The sequence below is a fragment of the Agelaius tricolor genome, unplaced genomic scaffold (genome assembly GCF_023055355.1).
Source record: "Agelaius tricolor isolate 1412-34295 unplaced genomic scaffold, bAgeTri1.0.p SCAF_2, whole genome shotgun sequence".
Taxonomy (NCBI): Eukaryota; Metazoa; Chordata; class Aves; order Passeriformes; family Icteridae; genus Agelaius; species Agelaius tricolor.
Genome location: NW_027269262.1, coordinates 46,816,395 through 46,841,413, shown reverse-complemented (window position 1 = coordinate 46,841,413; position 25,019 = coordinate 46,816,395). Strand labels below are relative to the sequence as shown.

Here is a 25,019-nt window from a genome sequence, read left to right as displayed (position 1 = left end):
ATTTTAAAATCTACTACTCCTGGAAGTTAATACTGAAGAAATCACAATAGCATAAATGATACTACACTACATGAGTAACAGTTAGTGATTTTACTCTATACAGGCAGATAATATTATAATATTAACAAAACACAAAGATGAACATAAACTTTTACACAGTGAACTTTACTATGTGACTTTTACAATCACTGGAAAAGTTGAACTAGAAAGGTTAGTTTTGACAATGTACATTTGACAGATTAAAACAGTAAGAAACCAGGGGTAGGTACTAGCATCACAACTTACCCAAGAGCTTACAGATTAACATCAACTACAACAAGGAGATAAAATAATGCACTTTTCTGAACAGTGGGGTTTGTTTTGCACTGGCAAGTCTACTCAATATCTACATCAAAGACCCACACCCAACCAACAGTAAGGCTCACTGAACAGGTATACACCCTATTTCACATAGAAGTCCCCTTGAAATATTACCATCATAAAGTACTTCAGATCTTTTTATAGCTTTCTGAATTAAACTGAATAAATACCTATTCTCAGGACACAACTAACTTGTCTGAGGTTAGATCAAGGGCATCATGGCTATACAGTAGATAAGAAAATAAGGAAGATATGACTGGAATTTGAGTGCAAAATGCAATAGACATTATTTAAAGCCATTATTATGAAAGAAAAAACTATTTTTATTCCAGTGCACAGTTGCACTGGATTTGTTTTGGAATGCTAATGCTCGTTTCTCTTATGGATGGAGGAAAGAAAACATTCTGCTATTATCAAATGTGTAAATATTTATAATTTGCATGCCTACTCAATTAGACACTAAGCAGTTACAGTGATCTACCTCATTTGCACAAGTCTTTCATTTGGAAGACAGTCTAGGTTATGGTAAATGCTGAAGTCTAAAAATGTTTTCTTAGCTCCACTTCTTATTCTGCAGTAGTATTCTTATGAAACCTGATGATGCTGCCTGACTTAAATGGGAACTGCAGAGACTGTACATCCTTTGTGTTCATAAACTAAGCTAAGTCTGACAGAAACGTGTTTCATGCTATCGTTGTCGGCAGTACTAAGCATCTCCAAAGGAGGAAAAAAAAGTATGATTAACAACTAAGTAAACACAAAAAAAATATTAGAGGACCTTAATATCTTTACTTCAGTGGGGAGGGAGGCAGGATGACACATGGGTGGTACTGAACAAATTTTATTCACTGGAAATTAGCAACAAGAAGGATTCATACAAAGGATGCAAAAAATCAAATTTAACCGATAAGTGGATAAACACAAAAGTTAAATATCTAAATGTAGTCAAAGATTATTGAAAATACAAGGGGAAAAATCAGTATGCATCAACTTGTAACTTCAAGGTGCACTATCAACTTTAAGCTATTTATTTTGCAACATTTATAAATAGCACTACCACATCTTCTCATTGTTGTCCACTTTACATATAGTCTAAATAAACGTATACGATTTCAGAGACAGACAATGACTTTAACCCTTTAACACACTTAGCACTGGAGAAATAACGCAGCCTATTTCTGAGTTGTACATACTGTAACCTCAGTTTTTCTAATATTATTTTATATAAGTCTAGCACTACTAACATATCTAAATCATAGCTGGAAAATACAAAGAACATACTTTGAAAAAAGCTGATAAAACACTTGGTAATAGATTTTCCCAAGAAACAGGAAACAGCTTGTTTTCTGCTTTATAAAAAACCAAAGAGATAAGACATTATACACTGGCACCTATGACTGAATTTTTGACCTTCCTGTTAAAACATCAGCCTCCCTTTTCCTTTCCTAGTTTCACTTTGAAACCTGAAGCCATGCCTAAGAACAGTTAAGTTTCTAATTTCTTATCTTTCTTCTTCCTTTTCAGAGCCACACATTTATAACTAAAAAAAAAAGCCACCCAAGAAACAACCAACCAAAACAACATAACCTCAAACAAAACTACTGATACCACCTTACGCCCCCACAGGGTTTGAAGAGAAAACTTACAAACACTTTTTCACAACCTTATCTTTAGCTGGGAAGCAAACAAATGCATGCCTGTTGCAAGGCATTTTATTTCCTGCCCTGGTAGCTCGCTGAAATGAGTTTATATAAACTTGACTAACTGACAGAGAGCCACAAACCTAATGTATTTGGGCCTTCACCATTACAAAGTTTTTTTTGTTTCAGTTCTGCATTACTTGCTGCTCACAAGAAAACATCCTTTTACAAAATCTTCTTTTTGCTTTATAACACCCTGTCTGATAATGTACTTCTACTGCTGTTTCTGCTTATACACATTAAAAAAAAGTTTAGAAATAAAATGCCTTGCTAAACTTTCATTATAAAGAATAGACAAAATAAAACCAGAGTGAACTTGATGAAAACACCAGGGTCTGTTCAGCTATGACTAAACATTCAACATTCTCATCAAACACATCATTTTTTATTCACCTCTAGACAAAGATAATTGCTAGAATAGCAATCTGAACCCTAAACACTGGATGAAAGCAGGCATTATTACAGCCATTACATGACATTCCTAAATACTTCACACATTTGTAATGACACATTAAATAAAGAAAAAACAATTATTGGGTTATATTTTCTCTCCTCCTGTACTTGACAGTTATTTTTATTTTTAATAGTTTTTACTATGACAAGTTTATTGCTGTCTCAATAACTGCATGCTAAAGACCAAGCAAAGTTCTTCCTTTACTTAAACTGAAAAAAAAAATTCAAACCAATCAAATCCCAAGACTTAAACAGAGCAGTGAATATCTAAATGACAATTCAGTGACATAAATATGACACTAATAAAATAAGGCAAATTAACTAAGAAAGCCACAGACACTCTAAAAAACACTTTAAAATCCAGATTTTGTTTGTTGTGTATTACTGGTCATAGGCATGATAACAGATTCATATTTTTCTGTTGCACTAACCTTTTTGTCTGGTGCTTACTAAATTTGAGACTCCTTTGAAGATCCCACTCCATACTTGAAGGAGTTTTTTCAATTGCTTTTTAGTCTCTTACACCAAAACATTCTTTCTATTCTCAGACCTGATCTTGAATTTATTCAGCCAGTATTGCATTTAACAACAATGCCATCCAGTGAAACACCTAACTTTCTTGAAAACCAAGTCCTGATGAGTAGGCTTTTCCTGGATTTGAAGCATTTATATGCTTGATAGCTTTCCTTTATAACCTTAATCTTTCCTACCCTATCTTACCCTATAGACCTCTTCAGCTTATTAGTATGTGCTACCACTTTAGCACAAGCTCCCCTTTACTAAGAATTTATCCACCTCAAAATACAGGATTGATTTTGTTTCCTCTTTCCCCCTCCCCACCTTATTCACTCACATATAAAGAATTCTCCTTACTAACATGAAGGGACATTTATTTACATAATTTTCAGTTGCCATGGTAAACTTCAGGTTACAGAGAAGCCAAATTCAGATGTGGTGGGCTACTGGCATTCCACTCTGCAGTCTATCTAGAGGCTACCAGACACACCAGAAGATCACTCTGCCTCATTAGAGAAATTCCACTGAAACTTTCTCACTCACAACAAATCATTGCAACACTTCTTCACCAAAATGGGCTTAACTGCATGCCATGCTCATTAAAAAATGGCCCAATTTTAAGGCAAATCTGTGAAGATTTGGAAGATACCTGTTTGGAGTTTTGTTTGTTTGTTGTTTGCTGGGTAGAGCCTACCAAAACTTGTACAATACTTCCATGGAGGAAATAAACAAGTCACCTTTTAAATGTCCAGTGGTACAGTGAAAACAGCCACTACCTAAGAGCTTACCGTAGGGGCTGTACACTTTTCTCATCATCTGAGCTTATTTCCATTTCAAAAATGTCTTCAGTCCCAGCAGAAGAGACCTGATCTTCTTTCCTGCTATCTTGTTTGTATTTCTTTCTTCTTCTTTTTTTCTTTTTCACAGAACCTGGGGTGAATACAGTCTCTGTTTCTCCAGAATGTGGAATTTCTGAGTTTGCACATGTCCTCTCATTTTCTCCTGATTTCAAATGACTGTCAGTGTCTTTAAAAAACTGATCTTCAGTGGGTATTGGAGATGTTGCCAAATAAGCGGGAACTTTTTCCTAGGGAAAAAAAAAGAAAAAAAGAAAAAAAGAAAAGGCTATTTTTTTCTGCTTTGTTTTGTGCACACAGGGTAGTTGTCAGCTACAGAATAATCTTTGGACCTATATTTAGACACAAAGATGCCCAATGGTATGAAGATGATATCTAGAAAGGAACCAAGTTCATCACAAGAATGATTACAAAAAGTTCAGAAAAATGCATGCTAGTATTCTTACAGTTTTCACACAAAAACAACTGATTTTGCAGCAAGGTAAACACCCAGTCAGTGGAATGTTTTTGAAGTTATCTGCCCTGAGCATGCCAGTTCCAGGCTTATTAAATGTGTTAATAAAAAAAAAGGCTAATTAAATCCACTGCTGTTTATTTTGAAACAGATTCATGGGAAGGTACAGGTTGAAAGGGACATCTGGACACCATCTGGTCCAATCTTCTGTTGAAAGCAGGGCCTCAGGTTAGGTTATCCAGGACCTTGTCAGGCCAAAGGCTGAGTATTTCTGGTGAGGGAGTCTATCACTTCTCTAGGCAACCTATTCCTGCTTTTGTACAGAAGGATTTTCCTTATATCTAGCTGATATTTTCTCCATGTCCTTTGCCCCATCTTATGACTAGACAGCTTTGTGAAGAGAGCTCTGTAACTACCTTGTAGGTACTGCAAGACCGTGGTTAGATTCCCCTGAATCCTCTTTAGGCTCAATAGAGTAAGCTCCAGCAATTTTTTTTTGCTATTTCAATTTCTCCAGCCCTCCACTGGGCTCTTTCTAACTTTCCATGTGTCTCTTGAACTGGCAAGGCCACAAGTGTGTTCCAGATTTATCTAACACACACCAGGCTGAGTGGGACAACCCCACATCCCTTTACCTGCTGGCTGTGCTATTGCTGATGCTGCCTGGGATGCATTTGCCCTCACTGCAGCCTGGGCACTCTGCTGGCCAGGTGATGCAGAGCTGCATTTCATCCAGTCAGATCCAGCCTGCACTGCTGTGTGTGCCAGCTCACACTCCCAAGCCTTACGTGGGACTGCATGTACATCTTGGTTAAAGCTTGGTGTGAATCTTGTTGGTCCAGTCTCCCAGCCTGCCAAGCTGGCTCTCTGTGGTGGCTTTTTCTGACCTGTCTACCTCTCCCCTCAGTTCAGTGTTACCCACAAAATTATAAAGGTGCCTTCAGTCATGTCATACATGTCAGACATTATTTATGTAAAGTATCTTTCAAAAAGAAAAAGTCAGCTATAATTTACTCACCTTAAAACCAACATACAACCAGCCCTCAACTAATTACAACCCACTGCCCTTTGAAGGAAAAGCTTTAGCTATGGACTGCCTGAGGTTTATTTACATTGTAACTAGACACTGAAAAGACACTGACACCTAGTCTGAAAGAAACACACTGGGTAGGGACAAAGACAAGATGGAACAAAGGCAGAAGAGAATGGAATTTGCATAGTGAAGAGAAAAAGATATGGAACTCAATTTCGTGGTAGAGAATAGAAATAATTACAAGATGTCTGTTATTTTACTGGACTCTTGTGCAGAAGGTTAGTCAGGAACACTGAGGAGACACAGCCAGAGCACTGACACTACTTTTGATGTGCTCCAAGTCTTATCTGCTATTTAAAACTAAATTCAAATTTTCATTGAATGAAGAGTTACAGAACAAATTTAGTTCCACTGACTGTAAAGTAGAGTGAAGTAGAGAAAGGAGAACAAAATACAGCCTTATGCAACATTGATGACACACAGATTTTGCATTATGAGAAACAATTGAAATCAAATGCCTACACCTAAATTGAAGTTAATATTCTGCACAATTAGTGATCAGTAACCAAGAATAACAAAATAAATTAAAAAAAAACACTCAGGAAAAGTTAAAAGAAAACTGGCTGGAAAATTGTCCGGATTTACAGGGATAGTAGTATTTATAAGGTGAGTGGTATTACTTCTGATTGTCAAGATGTGAAAAATGCAAAGACTGATCCCTTAAAGGACCTTTCTGAATGCCCCCAAAGGGGCAAAACAGAAATCAATGAGAGGTTTGTGATTTATCCCTTAAGCAGAGCTTCAAGAGGCAAACAAAGATGTTGATCAGTTGCAGGGGAAAAAAATGCCTAAAAGCAGTAAAAACAACTCAGTTTTGCTTTGTAGGAAGTTTTATCTATATTTTCAGCATGAATTACCAGCTTTCAAGAACACATTATACACAGATAAGGCATTCTTGTTATAAATCAAAATGTACTATGCAAGTGCAATAGCTCCTTTAAAACACTCTACTGGGGACAAAGGCAGTGGTTATCACCCTTCCTTTCTGAAAGTCGTGAGACTGATCAGTTCTCATCATTGTCTGACACAGCCCAGATCTGTAAAAAACTGCTTTCAGTTTTTATTTTAATCATGGTGTACACATGACACAGAACCCAACCTTCCTCTTGTGAAGATGTTACTAATCCCTACCCCAAGTTCATTTGGTTATTTTTTTCTTCCACTTTAAATTGTATTTAACTCCTTTCAGTATGAGAGCTTCCTCTCATCCCTCAAAGTAAACAAGTAGCACCCTCAACTAAAAACTGGATCAATCTCATTTCCTTGAAAGACTGATTCCTAATAAACAGGAAATTATGCTTTATCTTTTACTTCTCTGAGAAAACTTTTTTCCTCTCTTTTCTGACTGTTTTTCATTAAACCTTTTGGAACCTTGTATTTAGAACTACTTTCCTTCAGACTTGCTGAAAAATGCCAACAGACTCAAAAGCAATGCTCAGGACTGACCAATACTGTGATTGCATATCTCCCATATCCTTGGGAAATCAGAGTAAAAATGAACCATTATTCCTGTTTTTCAGAGGCTCATTAGCTTCCAGTTGCAAAAGATTCTTGCAAAATAAATTCTCAAGTCAAAGAAGTTACTGTTACCTGGTGAAAGTTTCATAAATAAAATCATGAAAAACTAGGCTAAAATTTGTAAGGCAAATTAAAAATATGCCTAAAAAACAGACTACCTTTATTAGTAGAAGCACAAGCTGTAATAACTCAAAGCAAAAATCACTGTAAGACACAGCAATGAGTATAACTGCAGTCAACAAGAATGAATTAACTAAAACAAAAAAAAAAAACCAATCTTCAGCACATCTTCCAAATAATGCTCTAATTAATGAAAATAATTAGGTACTTTATTCTTACTGGCAGCAGAATTGTACAAAGCATCAAGCATCTTGGCAGCATATGAAAGAGATGTTAAGATTCAGTTACAGAAAATCTAGCTTTCACAGAAGTGAGGATATTGACAACACTGTATGAAACATGTTTAACCCATTACTGTGTTATTACTACATTGTAATAAGAAGCACGAAGTCCTTACATTTTCCTCCTCGGTTTCTTGCACAAAGAAAGCTTCTCCATTGTCACCCAATTTCATATGCAGATCAACAGCATCCCCATTAATTTCTATATCAATCTGTGGAAAGAGACAATTTATTGTAAACAATTCATCGTGGGGAAAGTGCTGACCTCACGGTCCACTTAGCTCTGAGAGTAAATTTTGTTTTGCTGTAAAGGGTGCCCCTTTCTCCTCTTTCTGACACAAGTCTGTCATAACAGTCTTTAATTTGTTCACTGGCAAAATACATCATGCTCCAGGCAGAGAGCCTAACACCCACAAGAAAAATAAGAAAAAAGAAATTGATATAAAGACGGAATCTTGTTAATACAATTATTGATATAGTCTTTATTTGATGGAAAAATGACTGAGACTGCTCAGATGTTTAAATCTCAATCTGAATTGGGGCCTGGTATGAATCTGAATCCTGAACACCAGAAGTTCCACCTGGAGGCCTCCTGGAGGCAGGCTTTGTCTGAAAGTGATAGGAGACTTGCCACAATTATTTCTGCAACTCAAGTTAGTGTTTCAGATTTTCCTGCTCATATGGGGGTATGACATAGGGCCACAACCGTTCTGCAATCATAGTGTTTTCATCAGAGAATAATGTTTTTATTGTACTAAAAAGGTACTTTTTAGCCATGAAAACCCAGTATTGGTATTGGTAAATAACCAAACATGTACGGGGACTATACCCAAATTGTTAAGATAATCACTTTTCTTCTTCTCCACAATAACAGACTGATTTTGATCTGAAAATCATATATATTTCACTACTGTTTATTTTTAAAATATTTTCTTGTATTTCCAATTCAGCAACATGAGTTTAAAAAAACTCACCTTTTCTTTATACTGGTTTAGACATACAAACATTTCTCAGTTTAGTACCTATACCTCACACTGGTTTCTGGAGACTTCCATATTTACCTGAAGTTGAAGCACAGATACACATACTTTGTTCTCCCACACATCTTGGGACTACAAATTGATCTTGGCCTCATAACATGCCAGAGAAAAATGCATCCACAATGCAGTAACACACACTCTATTGAAAGAACTGCGTGAACAGTAACTCCCAATACGGAGGAAACAAGGAGCAGCAGTCATCGACACAAGCAAAAGCTGAGAATTACACTGACAGTCTGGTACAACAGGAACCAAAAGTAGATGCTTCTACTATTCAACAGCTTTTCAGAGGTATCCAGAAGCTAAAAAACTCTCAAATTTGGTTCAGCTACTCAGAAGTGTATAAAGACATTTAACAACCTCTAATCTCACTTGCCTAGATGTCAGAAAAAGTACAGATATACCACCTCTTTTGTACCCTGTTGAAAACTGTAATGTAATCTGTTACAAAATTGTTAAGGTAAATAAATTCTTTGTCATCAGCAAGCTCATTAAAATAAACACTAACAAGTGGGAAATCAAACAAAAAATAAACACAAAACTTGCTACTCACCTGGGTTACTATGACAAACATACAACTTTAATGCATGTAATTCTAACTATTGACCTTAAACAAAAAATGCCATGACCTAATTGCTCGTTCAGTTTCATTTTATTCTCTTTTTACAACCAAAATATAGAGAGAGGGGTAGCTTCCTGCAATAACAATTTACTTCTTAAAAGAGCAGAATATAATCCTGAGGGTTTATGTCTTGTTTAAATCAATTCATCTTTTGGTAGCACACCCACATGCCATACACAGTATTCCTTACTGACAGTAAAGTCCCCCTACAACAGCTCCATTTTCCAGCCAACCCAACCCAACTCACTCTCTTGGCATGATTAACAAAGCCTATGGGAAGGGGATGGAAGGACAATCTGCTTGGGTAGCACCATCTCAGAATGGCTGGATGGGAAACTGTACCAGGCTCTCTTTCAAACACGCCCACAAAGGAACAAAGCTTCAGTCTCAGTTTTCACTTGCTTGTGGATGTTAATAACTGCATTTTTTATTGCAAATCAGCCTTGAGCACAGCTACAAGAAGCAATATTTATAACAGGTCACCAACACTTAACATATGCTCTGTTAGTCCTTCAGACAATCCAAAAAGAGTTGCTTACATCAGGGATCAGTTAAATAACATTAAGCATTTCTTTTCCAGCATACTTGGATAAGTAAACAAATAGCCCCATGTAAACATTTTAAAACTGTGAAGTCTATATGTGGTATTTGTCTTTTTGCATAGGCCTAGAGTTGTCACCGTTTTTCTTTCACAGTATTTTTGCAGAGTCCTTAGATAACCACAATGTTTTGCACTCTAAAACCACCACCCTGTACAGCATTTATGAGCAACAGTTCTGGACTAAACCAGCCTGCTAAGTGGGAATGTGGGGGGAAGGGAAGGGAAGGGACTAGTTCTCAAAACTTTGTTTTGGCCCACTTTCTGAACTCACCACTTTCTCTTTAGAGCGCAGTACACCAAGCTTCCCGAAGCGGACATGGAAAGGGGAACACTGGTATGTCCCATCCTGCTGCCGGACCACAATGACATCAATGCATCCCGAAAGGGTTGCCTGATTAATGCCTTTGTACAGCTCCTTCACAGTAACCAGGACTTGTCCTGCAAGTTGCCCCACGTAGTTCATAGTCTGAGACTAAGGGAGAGAAAGACAAAAAAAGTAAGTAAATTTAAAACACAGTAGGTTTTTTAATTTTTAAAAAACCATTTATATAGATAAGCAATGACATTTATCAATTACTCTACTGTAACAAGCTTTATACAAATGTTTTCAAGAATCAACAGAACTTTGAGGCAATCCTCATATCACTAAAAGTATCCAGAGTTATAAAACTTACTCCTAATGCATTATCAACTTGAATCTATGACTAATTAAATACTTCAAATAAAATTCTGAAGGACGTCATTTCTAGACCTCAAAGCCTAGATTTATGTGATGCTTAATAACTCAGATAAGCTAAAAAGAAAAATTCATTCTCCAGAGGACTGCTGCTTAATACAACCAATCCTATATGGAAAATGGAGATAATTGTACATAAGGATGCAAAAAAAAAAAAAATCTTACAAGTCAGGAAAAGGTATGTAGAACATACTGCATGTAACTCTTCCTTTACTCAGCTCTTTCTGAAATACAGAGCTGTCATCTTAGAGAAATTATCAAAGTATGTAATGGGAGAAAAGAGATGCATACATTAATAAGATTATGCTACAGTAAACAGGATAAAGAGCACAGAATCACTTACTGAAAATTCTATCTAACCAATTAAAAATACTTAAGTAAATGAATGAATTCTGCATGTCTTTCAGACTAAGAACACAATTTGAACTAATAAGAAATGGAAGTCCAAAGATTTCTCAGAACATCTGAGCTTGAACAGGAAGAGGAGGGAAAACTGTGAAAATGTTCTGATAGAAACCTAAGTGCAACTCTTCCTCATTCTACCTACCATCTTCTCCCTCCCACCCAAAAGTCTGCTACAAGCTCATTTAAAAAACATCCAAGCAACTGCAGCCTCTGAAGTTAAAGATATTTAAGAGAACAAAGAACCACTGCCAACAAGCAAAACGCATAACACTGAACACATAAAAGAGCCTAAATTATATATTTTTTTTTAAAAACTATTTTGGGATATTATTTCTAGAAAAAATCTACAATGATTTTTTTTCCTGTTTGCATTTCTATTTTTATTCGTCACTGAACAAGGTTTAGGATTCTTCTTAATACCTCTAAACAAAACCAGGCTGCATTACAACAGTTCTTCCTACTGATACTGCTTAATTGTCTATATAATTAATCAGTTATTCTTTTTTGAGCCTCCAAAGTCTTCCTTACAGTAACACAGGGTATCTTACACTCACCCAAAAGTGACCATTTTTGTGGCATGTCTATACTGACAGAATTGTAAACAGGCAAGAAATCTAAAACTACTTTCACACAGCAGCTATGGAAACATTTTTCTCCATCTCAGGCTTCTCATACATTCCTGAATCATATTAATGTTTTTTTAAAAATAATTCCTTCCTCTTCACAAGACTTACAAAGGAAGGTGGAGGGTTTCCAATACAGGTTTAACACTGTTTTGAAATTATCCACAGAATTACTATGCTAGGTAACGTGCTAGAGAATTTTTTCCCTGTAGCCTGTTGATGAAGACAAAAAGAACAGACTGTCATTGAGTGAGTCATGAGATTAGGAGGATGGACTCTCTACCAACATTAGTCATTAATTCAGTTTCATCTGTAAGTAGCTTCACATACAACTATAAAACTGATTGCTTGATAGTGAAGTAATAGCTCACTCCTGCTAAAGAGGGAAGGTCTCACTTCAACCTTTCCTCATCTGACCCTCTTAATGAGCTGATTTTAGCTCCCTGACAGCTGGAAAAAGTCTACCATTTTTTGTTGTTGTTTGTTTCAGCAGGTTGTTACTAAGTTAGATCAGCTCATTAAGCAGAACATGACAAACACCTGAGTCATGAGGCCCCGAGCAGCACCAGAGAGCTAGGGGGGAAAAAAAAAAAGTCAGTGAACTGAACATCTTTTTGACAAGTGAGGTATTTGCTGCATCTCATGGAACTGTAACCCAACACAGAGATGTTACAGTATCTCTGCTTTCCTGTTGAAGCAATTAGTCTTCACCTAATATGACAGTCATGTTTAAACTTAATCTCATGAAAAAAGAAAATCTTTAATGCATAATCATTATCATTCATGGCTCTAAGTTGGCCACTTCCAAGAGCTGTCTACAGTATCAGCTTAGAAAGAAAAGTTGATTTTGTGTCACCAAAGAGACAGTATTTGTTAAAATAAATGTTTGACACAATCAGGAATAAAAGTCTTTAACAGGATCCCCATTCCATGTATTTCATTTCAGCAAACAGGACTAGAGAAGTGGGCATTAGCAAGAAATTCTCTAAGATTTCAGCAGTGACTTCTTAAAGGATCAAAATTTCACACCTTCTGCTAAGAACTGCGTTCAGATGATAAATAACCTAGTTTTTCTCACATACATGCTAACTTGACCATAGAAATTTGCCATACAACCCACACAAGACCAAAGCATTCACCTATTTTACACATATTCTTGCCTTTCTGTAGCAAAAGTATCCTGTAGCAATGTTCTCTCCTCGACAGGTATCGGTTTCATTTCTGTAGCTCATAGCACAGCCACTTTTATAAACATACATGCACTGAATAACCTGAACATTTGAAAGTTCATAACCAGTTCACTCTTACATCTGGAAAAGTCATGAACTTTTGTACCCAGTGAGTATTAAAAACATTGCTTATAAGGAAAGTAGCTTTTTATGATCCAAGTCTCAATGTAAATGTTGTTTTGTACATTGCAAGTAAACCAAAGTAGATAAAGGTAATAAACTAATGCACATTATTGCTTACCAGGCTGCAATTCAGCTTTTAACATAATGGTTCACTTTGCAAGATAAACTTGTTATATAAGAAAGTTCAAACTGTAGCAAGAAACCGATCAAATAGAAATGAAGTGTCACTACATACCTGAGAAACACACCATTTTATCTCAAATGTCAATAGAAGCCCAGCTGGGAGATTTTAACATTTGCAGGGCTAGGAATGGGTTGGAGTTTTGTTTGGGTTTGTTTGTTTTCCTTAAATGTTATTGTATATTGCTGTAAAAATTGTGCTGAACAAGTACAGAATCAGACTACAGCAAGAAAGGAACAGTGTAAAATGTTACTGTGTTAGTTTTTGCAAATGCAATAGAAATATCCTGATCACAGCATAACCAATAAGACAAAATATTTTCTCGTTAATACTTTTTGTGTCATGTTTAGTAACCATTTCTTAAATATCACTGCCTTGAAAGCAGAGAGCAGTATGCCTTCCTAACCTCCTATAAAAACCTAAAAAGCATGCTGATTGCTAGTTTAGAAATTCAGGACAAAAGCCTGATGGAAAAGACAAACTAAGAAAGGCAAGGCAGTAACACTTCACAATGCTGTTTAGTTTTAATTTTTATTTCTTTTAATATCCAGAATCTATACATTGCCTGATGCAGTGAAATTCCAGAACTCTGCATAAAAACTGAGATTAATGCAGTTCACTACTACTTACTCACTTTACATTAATGCAGCTCACTACTTACAGCAAATTAAAAGGCTATGAATACCTGAGGTATATGAAAGCAGACACGTTCTTTGTGACTTCTGAGGCTCCAGAAAGACTGATTTTTGAATATTTATGCAATGCTACCTCGTTTACAAAAATTCTTACAGCTGAATATATTAATACCACCAAGATAAGTGCAACTGTAATTGGAATGGGGGAAAGAATCTCTATGCCATATCATGAAAATATTTTTTTTTCTGGCAATAAGCCATTGCACTGGCAAAAGCTGAAACTGAAACTGCTTTGGTTTTATAACTTTCTTTTACTGAGAGAGCATAAAAGTAAATACAAAATAAAAAATATCTCCTTCAGCAGTTCAATAACTAAAACGACTCAACTTATAAAATACTCAAATCAGTGCAACTAAAATTAACCCTGAATATGCTGTTTGACTTTCTCATGTTATAGAAGTGGCTCTCAAAAATAATAATTAAACACTACTCCACCTCAGAGTACCTGATATGCTTTAGATGACAAACAAGACAAACATTATCACAACATGCTTACATTAGCATAACCTGAGCAGGAGGTTTTGTGGATAGGAATTATATCTCTGTACCATTAACAAAGATGTTATTTTAGCTGCCACTAGACCAACATGTTTTCTTCAACATATTTTTAGTGTTATTCAGTAATATCCATATAGAGATGCAAAATGTAATCAAAAGTCTGTCCACAATAGGTGTTTTCTGTGCATATGGAGAACCACTTTACTAATGGTAAACTGCATTTTTTGGGTTCTTAAAGCCATCACCTTTTATGTAAGTGCACTCATATGAATGTGCCTAGCTCAACAGGAGAAAAAAAAGAGTGCAAGTTACTCAAAGGCAAGGTTTCAGATTGCTCTAGAGAGCTACAACTTTAAAGGGCACGAATTTTAACTATCACTGGAAAAAAAAAAGTTACTTAGAAGCAGATCTTAGCTTCCAGTAGCATAGATATTCATACACTCCATTTATTTTGAGATACATTTAGAGGGTTAAAATGCGTCTAATGCCACACGATGTAAACAGCAAAGAAGTTGTATTTGTTTCAAGAGATTAGGCAGAATAAAATAAAAAACATGCAGAGCAGTGGTTTACCTCAATTTATCTCACTTTATCTATATTTGCATACATATAAATTTATGAGGCAGAAGCTTTCCTTAAGCAGAGAAAATCTTCAGCAAGTGTTTTACTAGTTTCTATTTTGTACTCTGAAAAAACTGGGGGGGAAATGACCCCCCCTGTCAAACAGGACCACTGTAGCATCAGCTCTACTCAACAAAAACATCTTTGTTCCCAAGTAAAGATTTTAATTGGGGGTTTAGGATTGCTCCTAGTACTGCACAGAGCAGTTATGGAACAAAATCAGGAAACAAAGTAAGCCTGTTGAATGCCTAATTAAAGTCTTCCACATACTATTAAATATAGGCAGCCAATTTTTATATATTTTAACTGTGTTATAGGAAATTATATACCCATATTTAGCAATAAATCTGTGGAACTCACCAAGATTCCAGAAGGAACCTTTTCATGGGCAGCAACATCACTTCTATTTGAGTCATCTTCAAGAACATCCTTTTCTGAGTTATGCATCTCAGAAAACAGAAAACTAACTTTCCACAATACAGGTAAATGAAAAAATTACATCCATAAGAAAATGTTGTAGCAGCATTTCTTCTCTTCTCATAGAAGCAGAAGAACTATGTAAACCTTCTGGTCTCTTAGAGGAAACTGCTTGGTATACATTCCCACGCAGAATTACGAGTAAAAAGGAAGTGCTTCTTTAAGAAAGCTCACACAGAAACTCCCTCACCAATAGGCTTTGCTTGAAATGTCCCAGCCCCCTTGCACCCTCCGAGATAAGTGACAACACGGGCTGACTTTGCCATATGTTTGCACTGATAGGTGATGATCTTGGTTTGCATCACGTCACATGACTACAGCTGAAGCTCCCATGAAAACAGGGATTTGGTTAATGATTCCTAAGCAAAGTCTACATTAGCTCACTTGGAGACTTTTCACCCACTGTTGCAACTCCAGCACTGGCAGCAGCACTCAAAGTCCTGGTTCAGCCTAAGTCAAGACTGCCTGCTGACACTCCATGTGCTGCTCCCTCTGCTGATGGCGTCACTGGGGCAGCCAGGCATGTTTGATACAGCAAATTTCACAACGTTTCAGGGTCTGCTATTCACGAACTTTTCTCCCTCCTTCTTGAAATTGAAATTACATAATAATAGCAAAGAGACAACTGACGTGGTGTCAAGTTTATACTAATCCATATAAAACCAATGCACACCAAGATGAGCATTTGTTTTCCTGTGGAAATTTTCTTGCTTTCTTCAAACAGAATTGTAAAGCAGTACAATGTGAGTGTGTGGTCAAAACACACAACCTTTTTAAATAACTAGCTCCATGACTCAGAACAAGAATTGATTTTTCATCTGAGGAATTCTGAAATATATCTAAATAAAATAATGGATAGGTGAAATAATTTGAGGGAGAGAAGTAGTAAAGAACCAATTCTGTCCCAGGATGTGAGAGACATTCTCTGAGGACCATCAATATTCCCTCAACATCGACAGGTTCTCACCACCCTAAACCCAAGCACCTCCTTCTCACCCTCACTGGGTTACTGTGTGTCTGCTCAGAAGACTCTGGAGGATTGCTTCTTGAATTACAAGCTTAAAAAAAAATTATCCAGGACTACTATTTATCCTACTACTATTCCTCCTCTAAGTTTTGTAAATTCATGAAAAAGACTTTGATGCAAAGAGAGTGAACCACATTAGAGGATGCAGCAAAATAGCTTGTAGGTCTCCAAAATGATTAATAAACTGACCCTGATGCAGTTTTGGACTTGAGTGTAATGACAAAATCCTAAATTGAGTGTTGGGATTACTATGTCTGCAGTAAGGTTGTAATAAACTGCTACCATCTCTGAGCCCTTTTCTATACATTGAATAAGTTCATATTTCATCTGGCTCCTACAGGAAAAACTAATGGGTTTTTTTAGCAAACATGACAAGAATTTTCATAAAATATTGAGAATTACTAGACACACTCAAATTGTCCTTCCTTTTCATCATTCCTTTATCCTGTATCTTCCATTAAAATATAGAATAAAACATACAGGTATGAGCAAAATGGAAGCAAAATTCATAAGCCAGTGCTTCTTTTCCAACACTACTGACCTCATTTTATGTTGAGACTTTTTTCTGTGATATCTCTACTATTTCAATATTGTTCAGTATTTCAGATGGACACTATTTTCTTCAAAGCTTATAAGAATGTTTTACACAACAGCTTTTCTGGAATACAGATAAAATTGTGTCACTGCAGTAAGGTAAGATTTAGGCAGGTAATAAGCTTTGCACATTTTGTGAGCCCTCATGTCTTTTATTTCTCAATATTAATAAAGGTATGTAAAATATAATTCCTGCTGAGTAAGTTTCAGCACTAGGTTATGTACTTACAAGTTGCACAGGAAAATTAGCTTTTATTTTGAAAAGCAAATACCTCAAATTTGGAAGTGTTAGAAGCAATGTTTTCCATGCAACCTTAATGAAGCTCTTAGGTGCAGGTAGGTTTTCCTGTGGGGTAGTCTCAGAGAGCAATTACAAGTTTTCTCTCTAGACTCACACAAGTTAATAATGCTGACCAAGATCATTCAACATCCTGTGCTCTGTCTTTGACCTGCTCTTTGTGAGTCTACACATTTTATCCTGTTGCTTATTAGTAAAAATCCCTGATGGAAAGTATGATTCCATTTTTAAAACAAGGTTTCTGCAGCAATTGTCATAATAAATTCAATTGCATTTCATTTAGTCTTATAGCATCTCAGAGATGTAGTATTTTTTTTCACCTATGCAATGAAAAATTCAGTACCAATTAGGAATTAAACATGCAGGGAAGTTTAGCATATTTAGAACTTGATTTTTCAGATTTTCCCTGTTTCTTTTACCTCTTTTCACATTGCCTCAATAAGCTGCAGTTGCAAATCAGATTTCTTTTTAATGACCATCTGGGATATGTAAAAGTCTGACCACCTTTGAAAATGACATTTAAGCAATTATTGGACTGTACTGTATAGGAACTGTAGAACAAATACCACCAGAAAACAGCTACAGGGCATTCCCCCAACTCTCAGCAGTTCATACCATTCTGAGTTCTGGAAGGAAGGAAGCACAAATCCTACACACATAGATTCTATCAGCACTCTATCCCAATTCACTCAGAGGTCAGAGTAAGTATGCCAAGGAAAACGAATGGACAAAATCCTTCACTAATGAACATACCCTAATAGATATAGCAAGTATGGGACCTTTGTTCATGTTCCAATTGTCTCCTTCACCCCACCTTGTCACACATAATTTTACCTGCTATCAACCAAGAACGAACATCACAGTTCTCAAAGTAAGGATGGGGTGTGACAATTTTTAGTTTCACACCCCATCCTGACACTGGAAAAGGTCCTTTCTCCACAAGGCTCGACTCCAGCTCCAAAATTCCAACACTTCTCTATTTTCACACACTTTTACACTGTGCTTATTAGGTGCAAAAAAAAGTGGAGGAGTTGCCCACTTCTCCTACACAGATTACAAAAATCAGACTGGGGCTGAAAACACTCTTCTGTGCCCAAATTCTCGGTGCCAGCCCTGGTCTGAAGCATCTGCTTACTGAGGCTGGAAATAAAGCTCTGCTCATTCCACATTGTGCTGAAACACACTCAGCACATCTCCTCTGGTACTTTTAAGTGCAAAAGTCTATCCATGCTGTATATGAGCCTAATTCAAAGGTTATTAACTTTGCTAAATTAAAATAAACTTTGACATGACTAAAAGAAAACATACTGAATTATCTGCCTGAGATGCATCCTGAAAAGGATACACAAATTTTTCAAAAAGAAAACAGCTAGAGTTTTTCCTCTAGCAGAGTGGAAAAATAACATCAAGTGTCACTTATTAAAAAAATAATATAATTGCTAAGATTTTCCATACAAAAGCTGAAGGTACTTAAAATACAACATGGAATTACATTTTTAATTTTAGCAAGTTACACGCAACTAAAAAAGAAATTCTGTTCAACAATGTTGAAAAATACTACTAGGCAGTACTACCTGTTTTTACCTGCAATTCCCAGCTCTCAAAAAAATAAAAACAAACAAAAAAATTTACTATCACATGTAACAACAGTAGATATGAGAATTCAAGCAGTTAACAGAAGTTAGAGAAACGATATTGATATAAAAGTAATGTATTGTTCACTAAACTGGTGGTTAAAAAATAAAATCAAATTCATTTTGCACCTATGATGCAATATGGTAAATTCAATGCCTTCAAGATCTCCTGTCAGGTGGAATCAAGAGCCATTTAAATCAAAACATTTTGTTTTTATCACTGGGAAAAAAATAGCAAGAAAGGAAATCCACAATTTGTTTGGAGTTAGTGCTTTTGTAATTGTGTCAGCAGTTTTATCAGTACGATCTGCAATGAATCATCTGATTTCAGTGTTACAGTATCTGTCCTTGTATTAATTTGAGCATTTTCTTTTTTAAAAAAGTTACCCTTTTTTTCTGTTTACAAAGGAACATCAGTGAGGACAAAGAATACTTTGAGTTCATAAATTGAGTTTTACTGGCAAATCATTAGTTCATTTTAAAACTTCGGTTACACATACACAAAATATTCTTATGCACGTGGAGACCTCAACTTCTTTCAAGGTACTGGAAAAAGTAACTGGCTAATCCAAGAGTGCAGCCCTTTGCAATCTGCATGGGCATATCCCACACCACCCCCTGCCATGCTCCATATATTTCCAGCAACACAGACTCTTGTAAGGCCACATCAGCCTTGGCTGAACTTATTTCCAGACATGTAGCACAGAAACCAATGCTTCTGAACAGAAATTCTATCAATCTCCTTTTTGGATGAGATGAGAGAAAGCAGATGAAGCTTTTCCTGTATGTTTCTACAAAACACTAAACACTTCCTTAATAAGCAATCCAGCAATCCCTTATCTTTGTTTCCTGTTTTTACAACATTCTTTCCAGGTGCTTATCTGCCCCAGGTGCATTTAAATTTTCTTGCAGCCTCCCAGGGTTTAGAAGTCAAACCAAAAAAAACGCAGTCATGTGTGCACACATGAAATCTAACTATATCTAATCTATCTATTCATGGTAAATAATTTGGTTACATTTAGAATGGATATACAAAGGCTAGTACAAACCTTCAGGCTGACAAGAACAGAAATAATGCTTATTCTGAGAAATACGTATATGGAATACTTAAAGAGCTCTAAATATTGCATCTATAAACAAGATGTCTTTTTTCCCCACTTGATAAGACACTTGATAAGATTCTCCATATTGCTAAACTCATGAACATATACCAAAATAAAGCAATATCCCTAAATTTAATTTGCATAAGACTTGGCTGTATCACCAACAAGTTGGGTAAGAATCCTAGTCTTACAGAATTCCCACACAGATGTATTTACATGAGATGTTGGGAAGAGAAAAATTAGATACAGCTGAACAAAGTGGCCTAGGCTTACTCTGTGAGCAAAGCCAATCCACTGCATTATTGAGCTGTAATGACCAGAGGTCACATCTGGCTGAGGGACCTGCTTGCCCCTAGCACACAGCAGCGTCTGCATGGTCTATATGGGACACAACACACCGGTGTAGTGGCCTCACAGATCTCTTGTTTGTGTTAACAGGCATACTTTTTCCTTCAGGAATGAATGGCTTGAAGTCACCACTAAGTACTTTTCTTCTTTAAATCACTGTATTTCAGTTCACATCACAAACTAAATTCTAGTTAGCCGAGGGAGTCAATTACTTCCATTTCTAATGGAATCACAGCTACAAGTCATTATCCGAAGCACTTATTTCAAAGAATTTTGAAAAGAATCCTTCACACATTTCCTTTAAAAGGCTTTTCATAACCATCAATTCAGAAGAAGTGTATTTCCTGAGGAGACAGCTATGCAGTCTAAAAAAAGGTAAACCTAGAGACAGAGCCTAAGACCAGCTTAGCTGGCTTCAGCCACATACACCAACAGAACTATGTCACCTAGTACACTGCAGACTTTTCTATTATTACTTTGCACATTTACATTTCTGGTATTGAACTTCAGCACTCCGGATAAAGAAATGGGCCGATTCATCAGCTAAAAATCTCAAATGCTCACTCAGTGCATACAGAAGCAATGAGGAAGTGTCCCTTAGTCCTGGGAAAATAAGTGACTCAGGACAACTTCTGACAACTAATGTCAAATTACAAATTACATTAGTGCAAAGGTGAAAGAAATTGATTAAAATACTTAGCTAGGAAGGGGAAGCGAGCATCCTTTCTTTGATCATTCCCTGGGAATAAAAATACAAGGAAAAAAATCCCTACCAAGTGTGCTTAAGCTTTGTCCACAAGCAGAAAGACAATCTGACTTGACTAAGCATGACAGTTTCATATTAAATCAGTCTGCCTGCCCAAACTGAAATGCAAGCATTAATGTAACAACCAAGATGAGAGAGCAGCTAGGCAGATTAAATGCATTTTTAAGTGCCACATTCTTTGCAAAAGCACCAACATTTTTTACTATGCTTAAAGTGGATAATTCTATTTTATAACTTAGGAAAAAAACCCTCTGCTTACCTATGTGATAGTGAGTTATGTCCAGAGATGACATCTTTGTATTACTGAAGAACCTTAAACTGTAACTTCAACAAGACCATGAAGAACATTCTCCAGATACAAAAGTCACAGGGATACAGTTTGCTACTATGCTATGTTCTCAGAATGTGCCCAGTATGGGATGAAGACATCTAATCTATCTATCTATCTATCATCTATCTAATCTACTTCAGACTTGTATTTGATCACAAACACACCGCACACTGTTGTGTATATGCCTGAAAGCTTCTTCACTGCAGATATCTGTAACATACAGCACTGAATCTCACACCTTTTCAGACAGTTACATAAGAACGTATTGCTAAATCATGATACAACCAATGATTAAAAGTTATTTCATAAATAATCCAAAGCTATTTTTAAAAAGTCCAATTTGTTGGAAATTCTAACTTAAGCACAGATTCTGTGTTCACACAGAGACTCTGGGAAACTGTTTTCCTGTATGCTGTGATCTTGCACTTAAAAGATGCAAGACTGGAAAACAAAAAAATTGTGATTAAGACTAAAATTGTGATCTAGACTATTAACTGTGTAACCATTTTCCAGGAAGAGAAGCAACAACTGCAACTAAATTAACCTCTGGCTTCGACAAAGGTTCCCAAAGTGGCTTTGAACAAAATCCTTTCACCTCTATCTGATCTAGGTTGCAAATTCTCCAAGGCCGAGACCAAGTCACACAGCATGCAATGCAAAAAAGAGCTGCTCGGGGCCTCAAGGTACATACGGAGGTGTCAAGTGCCCTACCTGCAGTTTGGATTTCCCCTTAACTGATCAAGACTTTACACCAGTGGAAGGAAACGCTAGAGGCAGAGAGAAAGGACATAAAATTCACTGCACTGCAAACCTGAAGCATTTTATGTGGAGGTCTTCCAAGTAAACAATAACAAAGAATTACACTAACTTTTGCAACAACCCAAAATATTAAGAACCAAGAAAAAGATGAAGTATTAAGTACCGAGAATAAATTCAAACACCATCTCTGTTACAGGCCACTAAAAAACTCAAACTTTCTGATATGCTTAACTGAAAAGTTATGATACAAGCTTAAAAATTAATACTGTAATTGCTGACGAGAGCCATTCAGCACTATCCTAGTTATTCCTACTGCAACTAAGAATAAGACCAGATAATACAGCATTTCAGTCAAAGTTCCTGGCATCCTGAGATTATTCAGAAACATTTGAACTTCAGCATACGTGTTTAATAGTGTATTATATAACAGTCATATACTTTTACGGAGCACTTTGCTTTACACCATTCAAGTAAAGAGGTCTTCCTTGATTTTTTTAAGGGATGGCAAAACTCTACATTCCTGTATGTTCTGGAATTCAAAGGAACTGTAGCAGGGACTAGAAGAAAAGGAACAACTTTGGGCCCTGGCTGGAGCTAGCTGCCTAGTATGAATACAAAAAAAGTTGCTAATGTATCCACAAAGTGATAGACATTCCCACACTTAAAAAAAAAAAAAAAAAAAAAGAGAGAAGGCATTTCGTGACTTAATACCTATACATTCTTAAAGTGCATGTAACACTACAAATTTTTCTTCTATTTTGCAAACATTAAATGCTTGGCATGCAAAACTGTCCCAAAAATGCTTGTGAAGTGCAAAAATCCCAACCAACCAAAGAAAACCAAAATAGACCCCAAGGAGTTGTATTTCAGTGATGCTTGTGGGTTCCTTACAACCTGGGATATTCTATAACTCTAAGAACGAAGTTCTATAAGGTTGTCTGTCATCTTCTCTGACAGTATCCTGCACAATACAGTATACGGCTAACAAATACCTTCTTGTAACAACAGTGGTATTTTGTTTGGGGTGGGGAAAAAAAGGTAACCAGATGACGGGCGTGTACAAAGTGCAGCCACAACACAAGTATATTTATGACATAATTTTTCTGGATGGAAATGCACAGGTTTATACAGCCTACTGCCCTGCTCTATCAAAAATCATCGATGCCTGCTTACATGTACTCAGTAACCACTTCAGGAGAAGAAAAACGCAGCTCACACCAGTTAAACCAGACGCACACCTGGCAAGACCCCAAAGAGAGGCACACAAAAAACTGAGGGCAGCGTGGCTCCACTTCAGGCTCCCCACACCAGAGGGACAGACGCGGGAGGCAGCGGCGGAGCGCCCGGCCGGAGCGAGAGTTCAGCGTCCGGGTTTGAGGGGAAGGCTCTGGGCAGCCAGGCCAGGCGAGGCACGGCACGTATCCCGGTGTGCCAGAGCGGCACCGCCGAGCGCGCCGGGAACACCGGCGATCCCGCCACCCTCGGGCTGCGCTGGAGCGGCGGCGCCGGCTGCCAGCCCCGCTCTGCCCAGCCGCACACCGGGCAGCCGGGACACGGCAGGGGGTGATTCCCCTTCGCTCCGCCGGCCTGGGCTGCGGGGAATTGCGGAGCGCTGGCAGTGCCGGCCGGGCGGCCCCGCTCCGCAGCGACGGTTCCGGGGAGGTTCTCGTGGTTCGCTATGGGGAGCGAGCCCGGGCCGGCAGCCGGGGCAGGGCCTGCGCCGCCCTCCCTTCCCCTCGCTCTCCCTCCTTCTTTCCCTCCCTGCCCGGTGGCCGCCCGGGCTCGCCCCGCACGCCGGCAGGGACACCCCGCGCCGAGCCGAGCCGAGCCGCCGACAGCGGCCCCTTCCCGCTTACCTCGAGCGAGGCCCGGCCGGAGCCGGCGCCGGCCGAGGAGGGACGGACGCTGGCTAGACGGAGGGATGGAGCGGGGGAGGGACGGACGGCAGCGGGCAGCCGGGGGAGCCGCGCCCGGGCGGGTGCGAACTGCGCCAAGCGGCGGCCGTTGCTGCAGCGCGTGCACGCCCGCGCGCGCTCCCGCTGGCGGCGGCGGGCGGCGGCGGGGGCGCGCCTGGCCCGGGGAGCCACGTGACATTGGAGCGGCGCCGGGTAGGAGGGGGAAGGGGAGGGAAGGAGGCGCGCGTGCGCGCGGCCCCGTCAGGCGCGGCCCCGGCTGCACGTAGCGCGTCCCGGAGCCTCCCGGCGGGATCCCGCCCGGGCCCTCGGGAGCGGGGATCAGCAGCCGAGCCCGCTCGGGAGCAGCTGCTTATAGCCATGGTCGGAGTCGGGGCTCAGCATTTACCACCCCGCGACAGCGCGGCGGAAAAGACGCGCTGCCCTCACGGTGTTTGCCACTTCATACGTCCCTCGCTGCATCCTTCTGAAAGTTACCGGCCCACCCACAGGAGGAGGGAAATTTTTATTTTTTTCGTATACATGTACATATCCTTATACATACATACAGACATAAGTCATATATGCGTTCTGCCGTAGTATATCTATATCTATCTATATCTATCTATATCTCTATATCTATATATTTATATCTGTGTCATCTATCTATATCTCATAGTCCCAAGCTGTGCCCGAGGAGGTTTCAGATGGACATTAGAAGGATTTTTTCACAGGAAGGGTGGTTAGACGTTGGAATGTCTAACCCGGGGAGGTGGCAGAGTCACCATCCCTGGAGGTGTTTAAGGAAAGACTGGACAGTGGCACTCATGCCATCCATGGTCTGGTTGAGACAATGATATTTTGTAGGTTGTAGTCGATCTTGGAGGTCTTTTCCAACATAATTTATTCAGTGATTCTGTTTTATATTTATTTTGTAATGAAAGTGTAGAATTGCAAAATCAGAACATGTCCAGCAGGCTGTGTATGCATTTCAGGACAGCAGCTTCATTTGCCCACTGCTTTTATGATTCACACCACTGCTTGCTGCAGTCGGTTTGGTGATG

At 38.3% G+C, this 25,019-nt stretch overlaps 1 protein-coding gene across 6 annotated transcripts in view; it reads right to left on the bottom strand.

The window, feature by feature from the left end:
• The window catches only part of LPIN2 (lipin 2), a 43,997-nt gene extending 19,908 nt beyond the window's left edge, over positions 1 to 24,089 (bottom strand). For 3 of the 6 annotated variants that reach the window (XM_071417837.1, XM_071417850.1, XM_071417844.1), the window contains exons 1-4: positions 15,087 to 15,389; positions 9,887 to 10,087; positions 7,469 to 7,564; positions 3,818 to 4,116 (exon numbers count right to left, since the gene is read on the bottom strand). In XM_071417837.1, coding sequence (XP_071273938.1) covers positions 3,818 to 4,116; positions 7,469 to 7,564; positions 9,887 to 10,087; positions 15,087 to 15,173 — 683 coding nt within the window. In that variant the 5' untranslated portion in view covers positions 15,174 to 15,389. Of the gene's footprint in view, positions 1 to 3,817; positions 4,117 to 7,468; positions 7,565 to 9,886; positions 10,088 to 15,086; positions 15,390 to 23,919 lie in introns of those variants that run through there. The other 3 variants (XM_071417860.1, XM_071417856.1, XM_071417868.1) reach the window with 3 other exon arrangements.
• Positions 24,090 to 25,019: the final 930 nt, after the last annotated feature.